This window comes from Rhinoraja longicauda, chromosome 2, assembly GCF_053455715.1.
Source record: "Rhinoraja longicauda isolate Sanriku21f chromosome 2, sRhiLon1.1, whole genome shotgun sequence".
Lineage (NCBI taxonomy): Eukaryota > Metazoa > Chordata > Chondrichthyes > Rajiformes > Arhynchobatidae > Rhinoraja > Rhinoraja longicauda.
The window spans coordinates 3,122,536-3,141,065 of record NC_135954.1 but is presented as its reverse complement, the minus strand read 5'-3'; the positions used below and the strand labels follow the sequence as shown (position 1 = coordinate 3,141,065).

General features: G+C 49.5%; 1 protein-coding gene across 6 annotated transcripts in view; it reads right to left on the bottom strand.

Annotated features, from left to right (window-relative positions):
- dnajc13 (dnaJ homolog subfamily C member 13) overlaps positions 1-18,530 on the bottom strand; it is a 187,899-nt gene that overhangs the window by 85,597 nt on the left and 83,772 nt on the right. For 4 of the 6 annotated variants that reach the window (XM_078413988.1, XM_078413962.1, XM_078413998.1 and 1 more), the window contains exons 19-25: positions 17,639-17,782; positions 14,192-14,209; positions 12,823-12,905; positions 8,131-8,284; positions 6,912-7,015; positions 4,910-5,069; positions 2,067-2,129 (exon numbers count right to left, since the gene is read on the bottom strand). In XM_078413988.1, the coding sequence (XP_078270114.1) occupies positions 2,067-2,129; positions 4,910-5,069; positions 6,912-7,015; positions 8,131-8,284; positions 12,823-12,905; positions 14,192-14,209; positions 17,639-17,782 (726 nt within the window). The remainder of the gene's footprint in view (positions 1-2,066; positions 2,130-4,909; positions 5,070-6,911; positions 7,016-8,130; positions 8,285-12,822; positions 12,906-14,191; positions 14,210-17,638; positions 17,783-18,530) is intronic. The other 2 variants (XM_078413969.1, XM_078413979.1) reach the window with 2 other exon arrangements.

Here is an 18,530-nt window from a genome sequence, read left to right as displayed (position 1 = left end):
CAACTTTCTGCAGTCTTTACCGCTCCTGGGCGTTCAAGTTGCCGAACCAGGCCGTGACGCAACCAGTCAATAATTAAAGCATTTTATCGGGATGCATCACAGCTCGGTTTGGGAACAGCTCCGTCCAAGACCGCAAGAAACTGCAATGAATTGTGGTCGCAGCCCAGACCATCACACAAACCAACCTCCCTTCCATCGACTCCATCTACACCTCACGCTGCCTCGGCAAGGCCAGCAGCCCAGACCATCACACAAACCAACCTCCCTTCCATTGACTCCATCTACACCTCACGCTGCCTCGGCAAGGCCAGCAGCATAATCAAGGACCAGTCTCACCCCGGCCACTCCCTCTTCTCCCCTCCCCTCTTCCTACAGAAGTGTGAAAACACACACCTCCAGATTCAGGGACAGTTTCTTCCCGGCTGTTATCAGGCAACTGAACCGTCCTACCACAACCAGAGAGCAGTGCTGAACTACTATCTACCTCTTTGGTGACCCTCGGACTATCCTTCATCACACTTCACTGGCTTTACCTTGTCTTATAAACGTTATTCCCTTATCATGTATCTATACACTGTAAACGGCTCGATTGTAATCATGTATCGTCTTTCTGCTGACTGATTAGCACGCAACAAAAGCTTTTCACTGTACCTCGGTACACGTGACAATAAACTAAACTCAACTCAACTGTAAACAATATTGTCATAGCTAACAATAAATTTTTGTTAATAATGTAGATGGGATGTGCCGCCGAGACAAAGGGGAACAGGTGTTGGGGGTGGGGCCCACCAGGAACAACCGGTGTTGGGGGTGGGGCCCACCAGGAACAACCGGTGTTGGGGGTGGGGCCCACCGAGAACAACCGGTGTTGGGGGTGGGGCCCACCGAGAACAACCGGTGTTGGGGGTGGGGCCCACCAGGAACAACCGGTGTTGGGGGTGGGGCCCACCGAGAACAACTGGTGTCGGGGGTGGGGCCCACCGAGAACAACCGGTGTTGGGGGTGGGGCCCACCAGGAACAACCGGTGTTGGGGGTGGGGCCCACCAGGAACAACCGGTGTTGGGGGTGGGGCCCACCGAGAACAACCGGTGTTGGGGGTGGGGCCCACCGAGAACAACCGGTGTTGGGGGTGGGGCCCACCAGGAACAACCGGTGTTGGGGGTGGGGCCCACCAGGAACAACCGGTGTTGGGGGTGGGGCCTACCAGGAACAACCGGTGTTGGGGGTGGGGCCCACCAGGAACAACCGGTGTTGGGGGTGGGGCCCACCGAGAACAACCGGTGTTGGGGGTGGGGCCCACCGAAAACAACCGGTGTTGGGGGTGGGGCCCACCAGGAACAACCGGTGTTGGGGGTGGGGCCCACCGAGAACAACCAGTGTTGGGGGTGAGGCCCACCAGGAACAACCGGTGTTGGGGGTGGGGCCCACCGACAACAAAGAGAGGCCCGGCGTTGGGTTCAGAGATACAGCGAAGAAACAGACCCTTTCGGCCCATCGGGTCCGCGCCGCCCAGCGATCCCCGCACACTAACACTATCCTACACACACTAGGGACAATTTGTACATTTACCAAGCCAATTAACCTACAAACCTGCACGTCTTTGGAGTGCGGGAGGAAACCGAAAAACTCGGAGAAAACCCACGCAGGTCACGGGGAGAACGTACAAACTCCGTACAGACGGCGCCCGTAGTCGGGATGGAACCCGGTGCTGCGTTCGCTGTAAGGCAGCAACTCTACCGCTGCGCCACCGTGTCTGGCCTAAAATGATTTCTCCTGTTCACCTGCAATTCTTGGCATTCACTTCAATGATTGGAGTATGTTTATTCAGTCACATTAATTGGATATTAATACTCCTTTATCCTGTGTCGATACACTGTGAACAGCTTCATTGTAATCATGTGTTGTCTCTCTGCTGACTGGATAGCACGCAACAAAAAAGCTTTTCACTGTACCTCGGTACACGTGACAATGATAAATTAAACAAAAGGTATTAATAATAACAACTATGTCCTGCTTTTCACACAGCTAGCCAGGTAACAATTTAGAAACGTAGATAATTCCTCACCTTGTTAAGAATTAGTTTGTTGAGGAAAAGAATGAGTCGATCCCTCTCGAGCCTGTCTGTACACTGCAACAACACAAAATTAATGTCAATAGACAATAGGTGCAGGAGGAGCCCATTCGGCCCTTCGAGCCAACACCGCCATTCAATGTGATCATGGCTGATCATTCACAATCAGTACCCCGTTCCTGCCTTCTCCCCATACCCCCTGACTCCGCTATCCTTAAGAGCTCTATCTAGCTCTCTCTGGAATGCATTCAGAGAATTGGCCTCCACTGCCTTCTGAGGCAGAGAATTCCATGTCAGCTGCTGTTTACTTTGTAACATCGACACGAAATCCAAACTGAGCCATCGGTCGCCTGCAATTATTTCAAACGCAGCATCACCTTCCGCACAAAATGACCTCATTTGTGAAAAGTACAAACTCTGTACGTGATTGTGAAGATGAGGCAAACCGAAGCACCCGGAGAAAACCCACGCAGGTCACGGGGAGAAGGTACAAACTCCGCACAGACAGCACCCGTAGTCAGGATCAAACCCGGGTCTCCGGCACGTTAAGGCACCGACTGTACACCAATACCACTGTATGATTGTTGTCTAAATGCTTTGATTTGTACCGACAGACGAGGAGTCAAGATCCCGTTACAAACTAGGGCACTTTAGTTTAGTTTAGTTTAGTTTAGCGTGGAAACAGGCCCTTTCGGCCTACCAGGTCCGCGCCGACCAGCGATCCCCGCACATTAACACTATCCTACACACACTAGGAACAATTCTTACATTTACCAAGCCAATTATCCTACAAACCTGCACGTCTTTGGAGTGTGGGAGGAAACCGAAGATTTCGGAGAAAACCCACGCAGGTCACGGGGAGAACGTACAAACTCCGCACAGACGGCGCCCGTAGTCGGGATGGAACCCGGGTCTCTGGCGCTGTGAGGCAGCAACTCTACTGCTAAACCACTGTATGATTGTTGTCTAAATGCTTTGATTTTTACCAACAGACGAGGAGCCTAAATCCCGTTACAAACTAGGGCACTTTAGTTTAGTTTAGAGATACAGTGCAGAAACAGGCCCTTTCGGCCCACCGGGTCCGCGCCGACCAGCGATTCCCGCACACTAACACTATCCTACACCCACTGGGGACATTTTTACATTCACCAAGCCGATTAACCTATAAACCTGCACGTCTTTGGAGTGTGGGAGGAAACCGAAGGTCTCAGAGAAAACCCACGCAGGTCACGGGGAGAACGTACAAACTCCGTACAGACGGCGCCCGTAGTCAGGATGGAACCCGGGTCTCCGGCGCTGCGAGGCAGCGACTTTACCGCTGCGCCACCTTGACCACCCTAATCTTGTTTGTTAAAAGAACAAACTTTGTACGTGATTGTGAAGATGAGACAAATCGGAGCACCAGGAGAAAACCCACGTGGTCACGGGGAGAAGGTACAAACTCCGTACAGACAGCACCCGTGGTCAGGATCAAACCCGGGCCTCTGGCACTTCAGTGACAGACTCCTTCACCCCAAGTGCGTGAAGGAGAGATATCGGAGGCCCTTCCTTCCCGCTGCTGTGAGACTGCATAACCAGCACTGCTCCCAGCAGACCAGTTAACAGTAACGGTAAAGGAAAACACAGCAAATGATGACAATTATCCTTATCCTTATTTTTATTGATAATTAATGATCTCTTGCTGTCCACTTTGCTGCTGTTCCGGTGTGGGACACATAAAGGAATATATAATAATTATTATTATTAAGGCACCAACTGTACTGCAATACCACTGTATGATTATTGGCTAAATGCTTTGATTTGTACCGACAGGCTAGGAGCCAAAATCCAGTTACAAACCAGGTTCACTTAGTGCAATGTGTAATCAGCATTTGCAAACAGGTCACTGAGAAACTCGATGAACCATAGAGGCCAAATCAGAAAACATCGTAAATGCTTAGGCTCGTGACTTCCAACTGAGCAATCCCACTGCACACAGAAGGAAGAAATCCTTTCGTCCAATTCACTGGATGTTTTCAAGAGAGAGTTAGATTTAGCTCTTAGGGCTAACGGAATCAAGGGATATGGGGAGAAAGCAGGAACGGGGTACTGATTTTGGATGATCAGCCACGATCATATTGAATGGTGGTGCTGGCTCGAAGGGCCAAGTGGCCTCCTCCTGCACCTATTTTCTGTGTTTCTACAACAGGCATGCCGAAACCATTTGGCATTTTGCAAAGGACAATAATACAAGCTTGCGACAGCCAAGCTCTATTTGTGAAGCAAATTGGGTCCCATTTCACCCTCAGGCAGCACTGTTTCAGAGCAACGAAGGTAGACACAATAGATAATAGACAATAGGTGCAGGAGGAGGCCATTCGGCCCTTCGAGCCTGTACGCACCGCCATTCAATGTGATCATGGCTGATCATTCTCAATCAGTACCCCGTTCCTGCCTTCTTCCCATACCCCCTGACTCCGCTATCCTTAAGAGCTCTATCTAGCTCTCTCTTGAATGCATTCAGAGAATTGGCCTCCACTGCCTTCTGAGGCAGAGAATTCCAAACGCTGGAGTAACTCAGCGGGTCAGGCAGCGTCTCGGGAGAGAAGGAATGGGTGACGTTTCAGGTCGAGACCCTTCTTCAGACAAAGTCACCCATTCCTTCTCTCCCGAGATGCTGCCTGACCCGCTGAGTTACTCCAGCATTTGTGTCTACCTTCGATTTTAACCAGTGTCTGCAGTTTTTTTTTTCCCTACACATGTTTCGCGGCAACTCCAGGGCTAAATTTGCCCCGTGTACAGTTTCTTAAAGATGAGGCTAAGCTGTGGAGAAAGTTCAAAAGATTTGTGGTGCTCACCCTGTCCAGCATTCCGACGATGTATTTGGTATCAGTGAATGGGCCTATTTCCTCATAGCATTTGCCGTAGACAATGGTCAAAGCTTGTAAACATAAACACTTCATATTCACTTTCGGGGTAAGCAAGAAGCGATGATATAACTCATTGAAAAATTCATACCTGCAACAAATGCAACACGTTGAAGAGAGATGCGGGGGGAGGGAAAACAAAAGACTACAGCAAAAACACAATTTTAGGGCTTTTACTCGACCAAATGGACCCGTTGGGCCCAAACCTCTCCTGCATTGGTGCAGCACCTTCTCTCCCCCCTCTCCTCTCCCCCTCCCTCCTCCTCCTTCCCCTCACCCCTCCCCCCTCGCCTCCCCTTTCCCCCCCACATTCCTCCCCCACCCCCCTCCACCCCTTCCCTCCCTCCTCCTCCCCCCATTCCATCCCCTCAACCACCCTCATCCTCCCTCCCACTCTTCTCCCCCTCCCTCCCCCACCCCTCCCCCTTTCCACTGCTCCTTCCCCTCCTCCTTCCCCTCACCCCTGCTCTTCCCCTCCACCCTCCCTCCCTCCTCCCTTCCCCCCCCACTCATCCCCCCTACTGCTCCCCCAACCCCCCCTCCTCCTCCCCCCATTCCATCCCCTCAACCACCCTCATCCCCCCCCCCTCCGCCCCTTCTCCTCCCTCCTCCCCTTCCCCTCCACTCCATCCCCCTCATCCCCCCTTATTCTCCCTCAACCCCCCTTATCCTCCCTCTACCCCCCCTCCCTCCCTCCCTTCCCCCTCCTTCCCTATTTAAAATTTAAAATGTGAATAACTTTTAAAATATAACACCCATTTCAATGAAACGTCTTCCATTAGCACCAAAGGGACGACGGTGAATAAGGTGGGCCTAAAATTGTTGCGCTATCGTGTATTGTTTTGGCTGTAGTTCAGGAACAAACAAACAAACACACAAACGAGAGTTTTAGTATATGGATATTCCATGCAGCGCAGGAGGATGAGGGGAGATCTTATAGAGGTGTACAAAATCGTGAGAGGAATAGATCGGGAAGACGCACAGAGTCTCTTGCCCAGAGTTGAGGAATCGAGGACCAGAGGACATAGGTTTAAGGTGAGGAGGGAAAAATTGAATAGGAATCTGAGGGGTCACTTTTTTGACACAAAGAGTGGTTGGTGAGTGTATGGAAAGAGCTGCCGGACAAAGTAGTTAAGGCAGCCACCAAGCACCACATCCGGAGGCTGCAACGCATCGTTCGCACAGCTGAGAAGGTTGTTGGCTGCAACCTTCCCCCGCATTGACGAACTGTACACTGCAAGGGCCAGGAAGCGAGCGGGCAAGATCATCTCTGACCCCTCTCACCCTGGCCACAAACTCTTCGAAGCACTTCCCTCTGGAAGGCGACTCCGGACTGTCAAAGCAGCCACAGCCAGACATCAAAACAGATTTTTTTCCACGAGTGAAAGTTCTACTCAATAACCAAAGACCGTAGTCTCTTTTTTGCTCTGGTTTATTTTCACCCACATGTTTAGACCGTAATGTTGTATCCTTATTGTTTTGATGTGGTTATGCTTTATTCTGAATTGTTAACTGTGTGTTTGTGTTGTCATTTATGAGCGGAGCACCAAGGCACATTCCTTGTATCTGCACATACTTGGCCAATAAACTTATTCATTCATTCATTCATTCATTCATACTAATGCAACGTTTAAGAATCATTTAGACAAATGCATGGATAGGATGTGTGTAAAGGGATATGGGCCAAATGCCAGCAGGTGGGACTGGTGTAGTTGGTGTGGGCAATTTAGTCGGTGTGGGCAAGTTGGGTCGAAGGGTGTGTTTCGTTTCCACGCTGTATTACTTTAAATCAAGAAATGTGTAAAAATGCAAGGTAGACACAAAATGCTGGAGTATCTCAGCGGGCCGGGCAGCATCTCGGGAGAGAAGGAATGGGTGACGTTTCGGGTCAAGACCCTACTTCAGACTGAAGTAAAAATGCAGCCAGGCTTACGATCTCTTGATGGCACCAGTCTCCTCGTTCTCCCCTTCTTCCAAAAGCAGGCGCAGGTAATAATCCCCGATTTTGATTTCATCCACGAGGCATTCGTACTTCACCTGAGGAAGGAAAACACTAACCAGTGCTGGAGGACAATGCAAGGCAGAAGCAGCACCAGATGCCACAGGCCCGTGTGGTGTAAACCTTACAGCCAACAGGAATACAACACAACAGAGAGAAACAAAGGACAATGTCCTTCATTTAGAAAAGTTACTTTAGTTTAGGGACAGAGAGCAGAAACAGGCCCTTTGGCCCACCGACTCCGCGCCGACCCACGATCCCCGCACGTTCTGGGCGGTCACGGTGGCGCAGCGGTAGAGTTGCTGCCTTTCAGCGAATGCAGCGCCGGAGACCCGGGTTCCATCCCGACTACGGGCGCCGTCTGTACGGAGTTTGTACGTTCTCCCCGTGACCTGCGTGGGTTTTCCCTGGGATCTTCGGTTTCCTCCCACACTCCAAAGACGTACAGGTTTGTAGGTTCGTTTTTGGTAAATATAAAAATTGTCCCTAGTGTGTGTAGGATAGTGTTAGTGTGCGGGGATCGCTGGTCGGCACGGACTCGGTGGGGCGAAGGGCCTGTTTCCGCGCTGTATCTCTAAACTAAACTAAACTTAACACCATCCTACATGCACTAGGGACAATAGTTCAATTTATACCACGACAATTAACTTACAAACCTGCACGTCTTTGGAGTGTGGGAGGAAACCGAAGCACCCAGAGACAACCCACGCAGGTCACGGGGAGAGCGTACAAACTCCGTACAGACAGTGCCCGTAGCCGGGATGGAACCCGGGTCTCCGGCGCTGTAAGCGCTGTCAGGCGACAACTCTACCACTGCGCCACCGTGACCGCCCATACGCGAGATTCTGACCATTGGTCAGTGATTTTAAATTCAATTTTAAATTTAAATGTACATCGAAAGACAGGAATACAACACAGAGAGGAATAAAGAACAACCCCTTTATTTAGAGAATTCCCGACATTCTGATCATGGTGAAAGATTTTAAACCAGCAGTCTTGGTGCAAACATGCAGAAATAACATCAATAGATTCCGGAAACAGAAACGCAACACAGAGAGGAATAAAGAACAATCTCTGTAAACCAGCATCTGCAGTTCATTTCCACACAAGAAATATTGCATTAGGTGAGAGCAAAGTAGTTATTGTCTGTTACCTCAAACTCCTGGTGGTTCCATGAGATGACACTGGTGCTGCCCAGCTCCCTGTCGATATTAAACGCTCGCATCTCAGCTTCAAAAGCATCTCGCAATTCCTCCCTCGTCTTATAATTCCAGATTAAGTTAGATTTGGCATGGTCCATCTGAAATCTTGGTGGGAGGACAGATTATACATTTTAGGTCCTTTTATGAGATTCACAGCAGCATTTACGTATCATTTTCTCCAACTAAATGGCAAACAAAAAGCGAACTAGGTTTTTATAGCACGATGCTACAAATCTTCTCCGTGAATTGTCACCTTGTGGTGGTGGAGAAGCTCGTGTGGTCCTGAGATCCTGAGAGCGATGCCGTCTGGAGCTACGCTCCTGGTAGGGTCACCCATGGGGGTAAGGTCGAGGGGGAGGAAGATGGTCCCTGACAAAGAGCAATCCAACCAAGACCTCAACGGTGGAACAGGCGGAGGGAGGGAGGATGATGGCGGCTGACTTTAGTGGAGCGTCACAACGGCTGGGAAGGCGGATGGATGAAGGCTGCGGCAGAAAAGGGTCCCCGGTCGTCTTGGACCCCACGCCACTGGATCCTGACCCAGATCTGTCAAGGACCGTGTGGTGGCTGTCTGTGCACCAGTCTCCCCACGTTAAACAAAGTCACACACAGGAGTCCCACCCTATGGAGAGGACAGTCACACTCACCTCCAGTGACCACCGATGATGATGATGCTACAAATAGGACTTGCACCTGTGTTGTTTTAAGGTCTGAATCAGTGAGAGTCAAACAGCATGGAAACAGCCCCTTCACCCCAGCTTGTTCAAGGCGATCAACTCATCTCATCTCCTTTCTGAAGGTACGTCCTTTTATTGAGGCTCCACAGTCTCCCCCAGTCCAGTCCTAGACTCTGCCACTAGTGGAAAAATGCTCTCCACGTCCACTCTACCCAGGCCGACCACTTTCACTGGTGCCACTGCCAAGGCCGCACACTAAAGCCTCCACCTCCTTTGGAGAAAATTCTGCCCATTTCATAGAAACATAGACAATAGGTGCAGGAGGAGGCCATTTGGCCCTTCGAGCCAGCACTGCCATTCATTGTGATCATGGCTGATCATCTACAATCAGTAACCCGTGCCTGCCTTCTCCCCATATCCCTTGATTCTACTAGCCCCTAGAGCTCTATCTAACTCTCTCTTAAATTCATCCAGTGAATTGGCCTCCACTGCCTTCTGTGGCAGAGAATTCCACAAATTCACAACTCTCTGGGTGAAAAAGCTTCTTCTCACCTCAGTTTTAAATGGCCTCCCCTTTATTCTTAGACTGTGGCCCTTGGTTCCTGACTCCGCCAACATTGGGAACAGATTTCCTGCATCTAGCTTGTCCAGTCCTTTTATCATGCATCTGTACATTGGGAATGGCTAGATTGTGATCATGTATTGTCTTTCCGCTGACTGATTAGCACACAACAAAAGCTTTTCACTGTACTGCGGTACGCGTGACAATAAACTAAACTGAAAAAGTTCCAATAGACAATAGGTGCAGGAGGAGGCCATTCGGCCCTTCGAGCCAGCACCGCCATTCAATGTGATCATGGCTGATCATTCTCAATCAGTACCCCGTTCCTGCCTTCTCCCCATACCCCCTGACTCCGCTATCCTTAAGAGCTCTATCTAGCTAGGGTACTGTCCGATTCACCTCTACCCCATTGCGGACAGTGGACTTTGTCTGTGGAACTGATGCGCTACAACTATATCCTGCACTCTGTATCTGCCCCTTTGCTCTACCTGTTGTATTTGACTTTGACCTGATTGTATTTATGTACAGGTGCTCCCTGGCTTACGATGCTTCGACTTATATTTTGACTTTGCGATGGTGCAAACGGCAGCGCCCCGTGGCGAGCCGCCGCTCGCTTCCGGCCACGTGATCGCGTGTATTAAGTGCATTCCGACTAACCATATTTTCGGATTACATTGAGTTTCTCAGAACGTAGCCCCATCGTCAGGTGAGGAGCACCTGCATAGTGATCTCCCAGTGGCTCAGCACTTCAACTCCCCCTCCCACTCCCAGTCTGACCTTTCTGTCCTGGGCCTCCTCCATTGTCAGAGTGAGGCCCAGCGCAAATTGGAGGAACAGCACCTCATATTTCGCTTGGGCAGTTGACACCCCAGCGGTATGAACATTGACTATGGGGGCGTGCATCGTAGGTTTACTAGGTTAATTCCTGAAATCGTGGGACTGTCATATGTTGAAAGACTGGAGCGACTAGGCTTGTATACACAGGAATTTAGAAGGATGAGAGGGGACCTTATCGAAACATATAAGATTATTAAGGGGTTGGACACGCTAGAGGCAGGAAACATATTCCCAATGTTGGGGGAGTCCAGAACCAGGGGCCACAGTTTAAGAATAAGGGGTAGGCCATTTAGAACGGAGACGAGGAAAAACTTTTTCAGTCAGAGAGTTGTGAATCTGTGGAATTCTCTGCCTCAGAAGGCAGTGGAGGCCAGTTCTCTGAATGCATTCAAGAGAGAGCTAGATAGAGCTCTTAAGGATAACGGAGTCAGGGGGTATGGGGAGAACGGGGTACTGATTGAGAATGATCAGCATTGATCACATTATATAAGTATAAGAAAATAACTGCAGATGCTGGTACAAATCGAAGGTATTTATTCACAAAATGCTGGAGTAACTCAGAAGGTCAGGCAGCATCTCAGGAGAGAAGGAATGGGCGACGTTTCCGGGTCGAGACCCTTCTTCAGACTGGTGCTGGCTCGAAGGGCCGAATGGCCTACATAGACCATGGATAGGACAGGTTTGGAGGGATATGGGCCAAACGCGGGCAGGTGGGACTAGTGTAGCTGGGACACGTTGGCCGGTGTGGGCGAGTCGCTCCATGACCCTCTTCCTCTTGCACTGATCCAGCAAGGTGCAAGGAAGCTGAAGGAAGCACATCTTCTCCACGCACTAGTCCTGTGACCCGGCTGCTACAACAGATAACCAGGCTTTGCACTTTATCAGCCTGCGAGAATTTCCAGCAGCGTCTGCTCACTTCCAGTCATGTTATCTTCTCTTCCAATCTACAGACCTGCCCACAACCAGCAAGCCTTCGTCACCATCGCCCGGGTCTGACGGCGGGCCCTCTCACTGAAACCTCCTCATTTTGTTGCTCTATCCCAACCGAGCAGGTAGTTGAGGCAACTGCTGTCACAGTGTTCACTTTAGTTTGGTTTAGAGATACAGCGTGGAAACAGCCCCTTTCGGCCCACCAGGTCCGCGCCGACCAGTGATCCCCGCACACTAACACTATCCTACACCCACTAGGGACAATTTTTTTTTTTTTACATTTACCAAGCCAATTAACCTACAAGCCTGTACGTCTTTGGAGTACGGGAGGATAACGAAGATCTCGGAGAAAACCCATGCAGATCACCGGGAGAACGTACAAACTCCGTACATTCAGCGCCCGTAGTCAGGATCGCTGTGAGGCAGCAACTCTACCGCAGCGCCACCATGCCGGACATTTGGACAGGTACATGGACTAGAGGGATATGGGCCATACAGAGGCAGGTGGGACTAATGTAGATGGGATATGTTGGTCGGTGTGGGCAGGTTGTCCACCCTGCATCACTCACTGTTCTCAGCTTCTACAATCAATGGCAAAACGGAAACTTGTGCTGTAGTTGCAAATTCAGCAAGATACCAACATGAGCATTTTACAACAGCAACCATCTTCTTCAACACAAATGCCATGGGGGGGGGGGGGGGGGGTGAGTGAAGACGGTAATAAACATGTGTGGGGAAAAAAACTGCAGATGCTGGTTAAAATCGAAGATAGACACAAAATGGTGGAGTAACTCAGCGGGTCAGGGCAGCATCTTGAGGAGAGAAGGAATGGGCGACGTTTCGGGTCGAAACCCTTCTTCAGACTGAATAAGGGCCTCGGCCCGAAACGACAGTCTAAGAATAAAGGGGAGGCCATTTAAAACTGAGGCGAGAAAAAACTTTTTCACCCAGAGAGTTTTGAATTTGTGGAATTCTCTGCCACAGAGGGCAGTGGAGGCCAATTCACTGGATGGATTTAAAAGAGAGTTAGATAGAGCTCTAGGGGCTAGTGGAATCAAGGGATATGGGGAGAAGGCAGGCACGGGTTACTGATTGTGGATGATCACAATGAATGGTGGTGCTGGCTCGAAGGGCCAAATGGCCTCCTTCTGCACCTATTTTCTACGTTTCTTTAGTTTAGTTTAGAGATACAGCGCCCACCGGGTCCGCGCTGACCAGCGATCCCCGCACACTAACACTATCTGATACCCTTCTAGGGCCAATTTTTACATTTACCAAGCCAATTAACCTACAAACCTGTACGTCTTTGGAGTGTGGGAGGAAACCGAAGATCTCGGAGAAAACCCACGCGGGTCACGGGGAGAACGTACAAACTCTGTACAGACGGCACCCGTAGTCAAGATGGAAGCCGGGTCTCGGGCGCTGCATTCGCTGTGAGGCAGCAACTCTACCGCTGCGCCACTTTGACCGCCTATGTTTCTATGTCACCCATTCCTTCTCTCCCGAGATGCTGCCCGACCCGCTGAGTTACTCTGGCATTTTGTGCCTACCTACAGTAAAATAAACATATCCTACAAATAACACATATTGCCCTGGTGGAAAAAAAAAGGACAAAGTACAAAATATTAATGCCTTACTTATAATAGAAGAGATCCCAGTTTGCTTCTATTTTAATCCTTTGACGTCTTTTTCTTAAAACAACTGGCTTTTGGTTGGGGTTCTGAAAATCCAAGAGAAACTTGAATGAATGAGACAACACGGATATTTACACTCAACTCTTCACAATTTGCAGATGCGTGTTACCCAATCATCCAAACCCCAATCATCACACACTGCATTTAAAATTATATCTTTGAGATTCCATCTTCTGAAAAGGATAAATGATCAACACCCAACAAGAGACAAATCATGAAACACGAGACATGCAGCCTGAGAGGAATGTGATGCAGCATTAGTATATATATTTTTATTAATTCATAGTTTTGAAGTCAGAGTCATCACACAGCAGTTAAACAGGCCCTTCGGCCATGTTTAATCAAAGGCCAGTAGGGAGAAAAAAAACTGCAAATGCTGGTTTTAAATCAAAGGTCGACACAAAATGGTGGAGTAACTCAGCGGGTCAGGCAGCATCTGTGGAGAACATGGATAGGTGACGTTTCACAGACTGCTGGAGTAACTCAGCGGGTCAGGCAGCATCTGTGGAGAACATGGATAGGTGACGTTTCACAGAGTGCTGGAGTAACTCAGCGGGTCAGGCAGCATCTGTGGAGAACATGGATAGGTGACGTTTCACAGAGTGCTGGAGTAACTCAGCGGGTCAGGCAGCATCTGTGGAGAACATGGATAGGTGACGTTTCACAGAGTGCTGGAGTAACTCAGAGGGTCAGGCAGCATCTCTGTGGAGAACATGGATAGGTGACGTTTCACAGAGTGCTGGAGTAACTCAGCGGCTCAGGCAGCATCTCTGGAGAACATGGATAGGTGTCGTTTCACAGAGTGCTGGAGTAACTCAGCGGGTCAGGCAGCATCTCGGGAGAGAAGGAATGGGTGGCGTTTCAGATCAAGACTCTTCTGCAGTCTGAATAGACAATAGGTGCAGGAGTAGGCCATTCGGCCCTTTGAGCCAGCACCACCATTCAATGTGATCATGGCTGATCATGGGTGACGTTTCGGGTCGAGACTGGCCGGTGTGGGCGAGTAGGGCCGAGGGGCCTGTTTCCACTGTATCGATCTATGGCTCGATGACTCTAACTCGGTGAACAGAGTGCATTTCAGGCCAACATCTTCATGGCTGCATCCAGTTTCCAACACAGTTGAAACATTTTTTTTTAGATAGAGATAGGAAGAATTTTTTTTTTAATCACCAGGTTGAAAAAGCACAAGTGACCACCCAGTGATGGCTTCAGAAAGGACCAGGCCGAACACACGGAAAGTAAGTGCACCACGTGCGGACAATACACGCCAGCATGCACAAGCACAAGGCAATAAAAGGCAGCTCATACTCACCAGATTATTCCTATCCTGCTTTCGAATCAAGAACAATGGGAGGGAAAAACAAAATTAAACTTTCAAAGCAGGAGGAAACCAAACGTTGTCAACAGAGGCCGTCAATATTTGCTAACAAATCAGAAATGGAATTTGCTGATTTACAGCGGCTCAGTTCAAAATCTCATGAATTCTTCTCCTCGTGTTAATCTTAAAATTGTTAATCATAGAAAATAGGTGCAGGAGGAGGGCATTCGGCCCTTCGAGCTAGCACCGCCATTCAATGTGATCATGGCTGATCATTCACAATCAGTACCCCGTCCCTGCCTTCTCTCTATATCCCTTGATTCCGTTAGCCCTAAGAGCTCTATCTAACTCTCTCTTGAAAACATCCAGTGAATTGGCCTCCACTGCCTTCTGTGGCAGAGAATTCCACAGATTCTCAACACTCTGGGTGAAAAAGTTTTTCCTCATCTCTGTCCTATATGGCCTACCATGGTCTTAAACTGTGGCCCCTGGTTCTGGACTCCCCCAACATCGGGAACATGTTTCCTGTAGCTAGCCTGTCCAATCCCTTAAGACTTTATGTTTCTATAGGATCCCCTCTCATCCTTCTAAATTCCAGTGAATACAAGCCCAGTCATCCCATTCTTTCATCAAATGATAGGCAAGTTTAATTGAAGCTCCAATCTATACAGGCTTTTCGAAGGAAAGGATTTCATTGTTTTATACAAGTCAACCACCGATTTTCAGGCAACTGGTGGTCCGACACCTCCTTTAATTGGGACAAAATTACGAGAGTGCACTTGAAATCCCCCTGCAGTCCACTTTACAATTCTGCGCCAGATCGGCCGGGGGAGGAGCCCGATCTCAATAGACAATATAGAATAGACAACAGGTGCAGGAGTAGGCCATTCGGCCCTTCGAGCCAGCACCGCCATTCAATGTGATCATTCTCAATCAGTACCCCGTTCCTGCCTTCTCCCCATACCCCCTGACTCCGCTATCCTTAAGAGCTCTATCTACCTCTCTCTTGAATGCATTCAGAGAATTGGCCTCCACTGCCTTCTGAGGCAGAGAATTCCACAGATTCACAACTCTCTGACTGAAAAAGTTTTTCCTCATCTCCGTTCTAAATGGCCTACCCCTTATTCTTAAACTGTGGCCCCTTGTTCTGGACTCCCCCAACATTGGGAACATGTTTCCTGCCTCTAACGTGTCCAACCCTTAATAATCTTATACGTTTCGATAAGATCTCCTCTCATCCTTCTAAATTCCAGTGTATACAAGCCTAGTCGCTCCAGTCTTTCAACATACGACAGTCCCGCCATTCCGGGAATTAACCTAGTAAACCTACGCTACGCTCATTGGGACTTCCGCGGCCAATCGCCGGGTTGAATTTTCCGCCCGCCCGCGGCCAGAGCCGGCAGATCCATTCCCATAGCCGACTTTGCGGGCCGGTATCTCGGCCTCTCCCTCGGCGGCCTAGGCGGAACATTCCGGTACCGTTAGACTCCTCACAGAGTCCGTGCCCTCTGTTGGTTTAGAGATTACAGCGCGGGAACAGGCCGTTCGGGACGGCGCCGACCAGCGATCCCCGCACATTAACACCATCCTACACACGCACGGGACAATTTTTACATTTACCAAGCCGATTAGCCTACAAACTTGTACGTCTTTGGAGTGTGGGAGGAATACGAAGATCTCGGAGAAAACCCACGCAGGTCACGGGGAGAACGTACAAACTCCGTACAGACGGCACCCGTAGTCGGGATGGAACCCGGGTCTCCGGCGCTGCGAGCGCTTTAAGGCAGCAACTCTACCGCTGCGCCACCGTGACCGGCCAAAAATATCCATTGACTTAGCGTCCACAGCTTTCTGTGGCAATGAATTCCACAGATTCACCGCCCTCTGTCTAAAGAAATTCCTCCTCATCTCTTTCTCAACGAACATTCTTTAATTCTGAGGCTGTGACCTCTGGCCCTAGACTCTCCCACTAGTGGAAACATCCTCTCCACATCCACTCTATCCAGGCCGCTCACTATTCGGTGAAGTTTCAATGAGGTCCCCCCTCATCCTTCTAAACTCCAGCGAGTACAGGCCCAGTGCCGACACACGCTCATCATGTGTTAACCCACTCATTCCTGGGATCGTTCTTGTAAACCTCCTCTGGACCCTCTCCAGAGCCAGCACATCCTTCCTCAGATAAGGTGCCCATAATTGCTCACAATATTCCAAGTGCGGCCTGACCAGCGCCTTATACAGCCTCAGCATTACATCCTGTTTTTTAAATTATTGTCCTCATAGAGTCATAGAGTGATACAGCTTGGCAACAGGCCCTTCGGCCCAACTTGCCCACAACAGCCAACATGTCCCAGCTACACTAGTCCCACCTGCCTGCGTTTGGTCCATATCCCTCCAAACCTGTCCTATCCATGTATAGACAATAGGCAATGGACAATAGGTGCAGGAGGAGGCCATTCAGCCCTTCGAGCCTGTACGCACCGCCATTCAATGTGTTCGTAGCTGATCATTCACAATCAGTACCCCGTTCCTCCCTTCTCCCCATACACCCTGACTCCACTATCCTTAAGAGCTCTATCCAGCTCTCTCTCGAATGCATCCAGAGAATTGGCCTCCACTGCCTTCTGAGGTAGAGAATTCCACAGATTTACAACTCTCTGACTGAAAATGATTTTCCTCATCTCAGTTCTAAATGGCCTACCCCTTATTCTTAAACTGTGGCGCCTGGTTCTGGACTCCCCCAACATTGGGAACATGTTTGCTGCCTCTAACGTGTCCAACCCCTTAATAATCTTATACGTTTCGATAAGATCTCCTCTCATCCTTCTAAATTCCAGCGTATACAAGCCTAGTCGCTTAAGTCTTTCAACATGTACTTGTCTAACTGCTTTTTAAACGTTGGGATAATCCCAGCCTCAACTACCTCCTCTGGCAGCTTGTTTCATACACCCACCACCCTCTGTGTGAAAAAGTTACCCCTCAGATTCCTATTAAATCTTTTCCCCTTCACCTTAAACCTATGTCTTCTGGTCCTCGATTCACATACTCTTGGCGTCTACCCGATCTATTCCTCTCATAGACAATAGGTGCAGGAGGAGGCCATTTGGCCCTTCGAGCCAGCACCACCATTCAATGTGATCTTGACTGATCATTCTCAATCAGTACACCGTTCCTGCCTTTTCCCCATATCCCGTGACTCCGCTATCCTTAAGAGCTCTATCCAGCTCTCTCTTGAATGCATTCAGAGAATTGGCCTCCACTGCCTTCTGAGGCAGAGAATTCCAATGAACGTCTACACTTCTGTAAGATCACCCCTCGTCCTCCTGCGCTCCAGGGACCAGAGTCCAAGCCTGCTCAATTTCTGCCTGTAGCTCACACCGTCTGGCCCTGGCAACATCCTTGTAAATACCCCTCACGGCGTTAGCGCGAGGAGAATACTCTCACCTCTTTTTGAACGATGCCCATTCTATCCCTCCAGTGCAATAAAAGTACATCCACTTGGTCTTTGGCAAATTTCTCCACCTCCTTCACTGCCCGCCCAGCTCGACGCTGCCACTCCGGAACCTTGCCAGATTTCCCGTATTGATCCTGGTGAGAAAAATAAAAACCAAGAAATTAACAATACGCAGTGCAGAAAGAGAGAATGCTTCCAGAATTGTCAATATTTTTCAAATGTTGTGCCTTTAATTTATCCATAATGGAATGCATTAAACGGCAGGAGACGATAGTTTACAAGAGGCAGAGTGAGGAACGTGTCAAAGATTAAGAGCGTGCTGTTGGAGGAGAGGGATCGTCACACTGCAATCACTTCCGAACCTGAACACCACCTTAAATCTGTAGAAAGGAACTGCACAAAAGAATCGCCAGGGATCGACGCTCCTGCGGACTTTAACATTGAGCGGCTCGCAGTCTCGGGTTGAGACCGATGTCGGGAAGCTCCAAAAGCCGCACGAGGTTCGACGAGCCCTGACACGGGGTAGATCACCCGACCAGCACCACCATTCAATGTGATCATGGCTGATCATTCTCGATCAGTACCCCGTTCCTGCCTTCTCCACACACCCCCTGACTCCGCTATCCTTAAGAGCTCTATCTAGCTCTCTCTTGAATGCATTCAGAAAATTGGCCTCCACTGCCTTCTGAGGCAGAGAATTCCACAGATGCACAACTCTCTGACTGAAAAAGTTTTGCCTCATCTCAGTTCTAAATGGTCTACCCCTTATTCTTAAACTGTGGCCCCTTGTTCTGGACTCCCCCAACATTGGGAACATGTTTCCTGCCTCTAACGTGTCCAACCCCTTAATAATCTTATACGTTTCGATAAGATCCCCTCTCA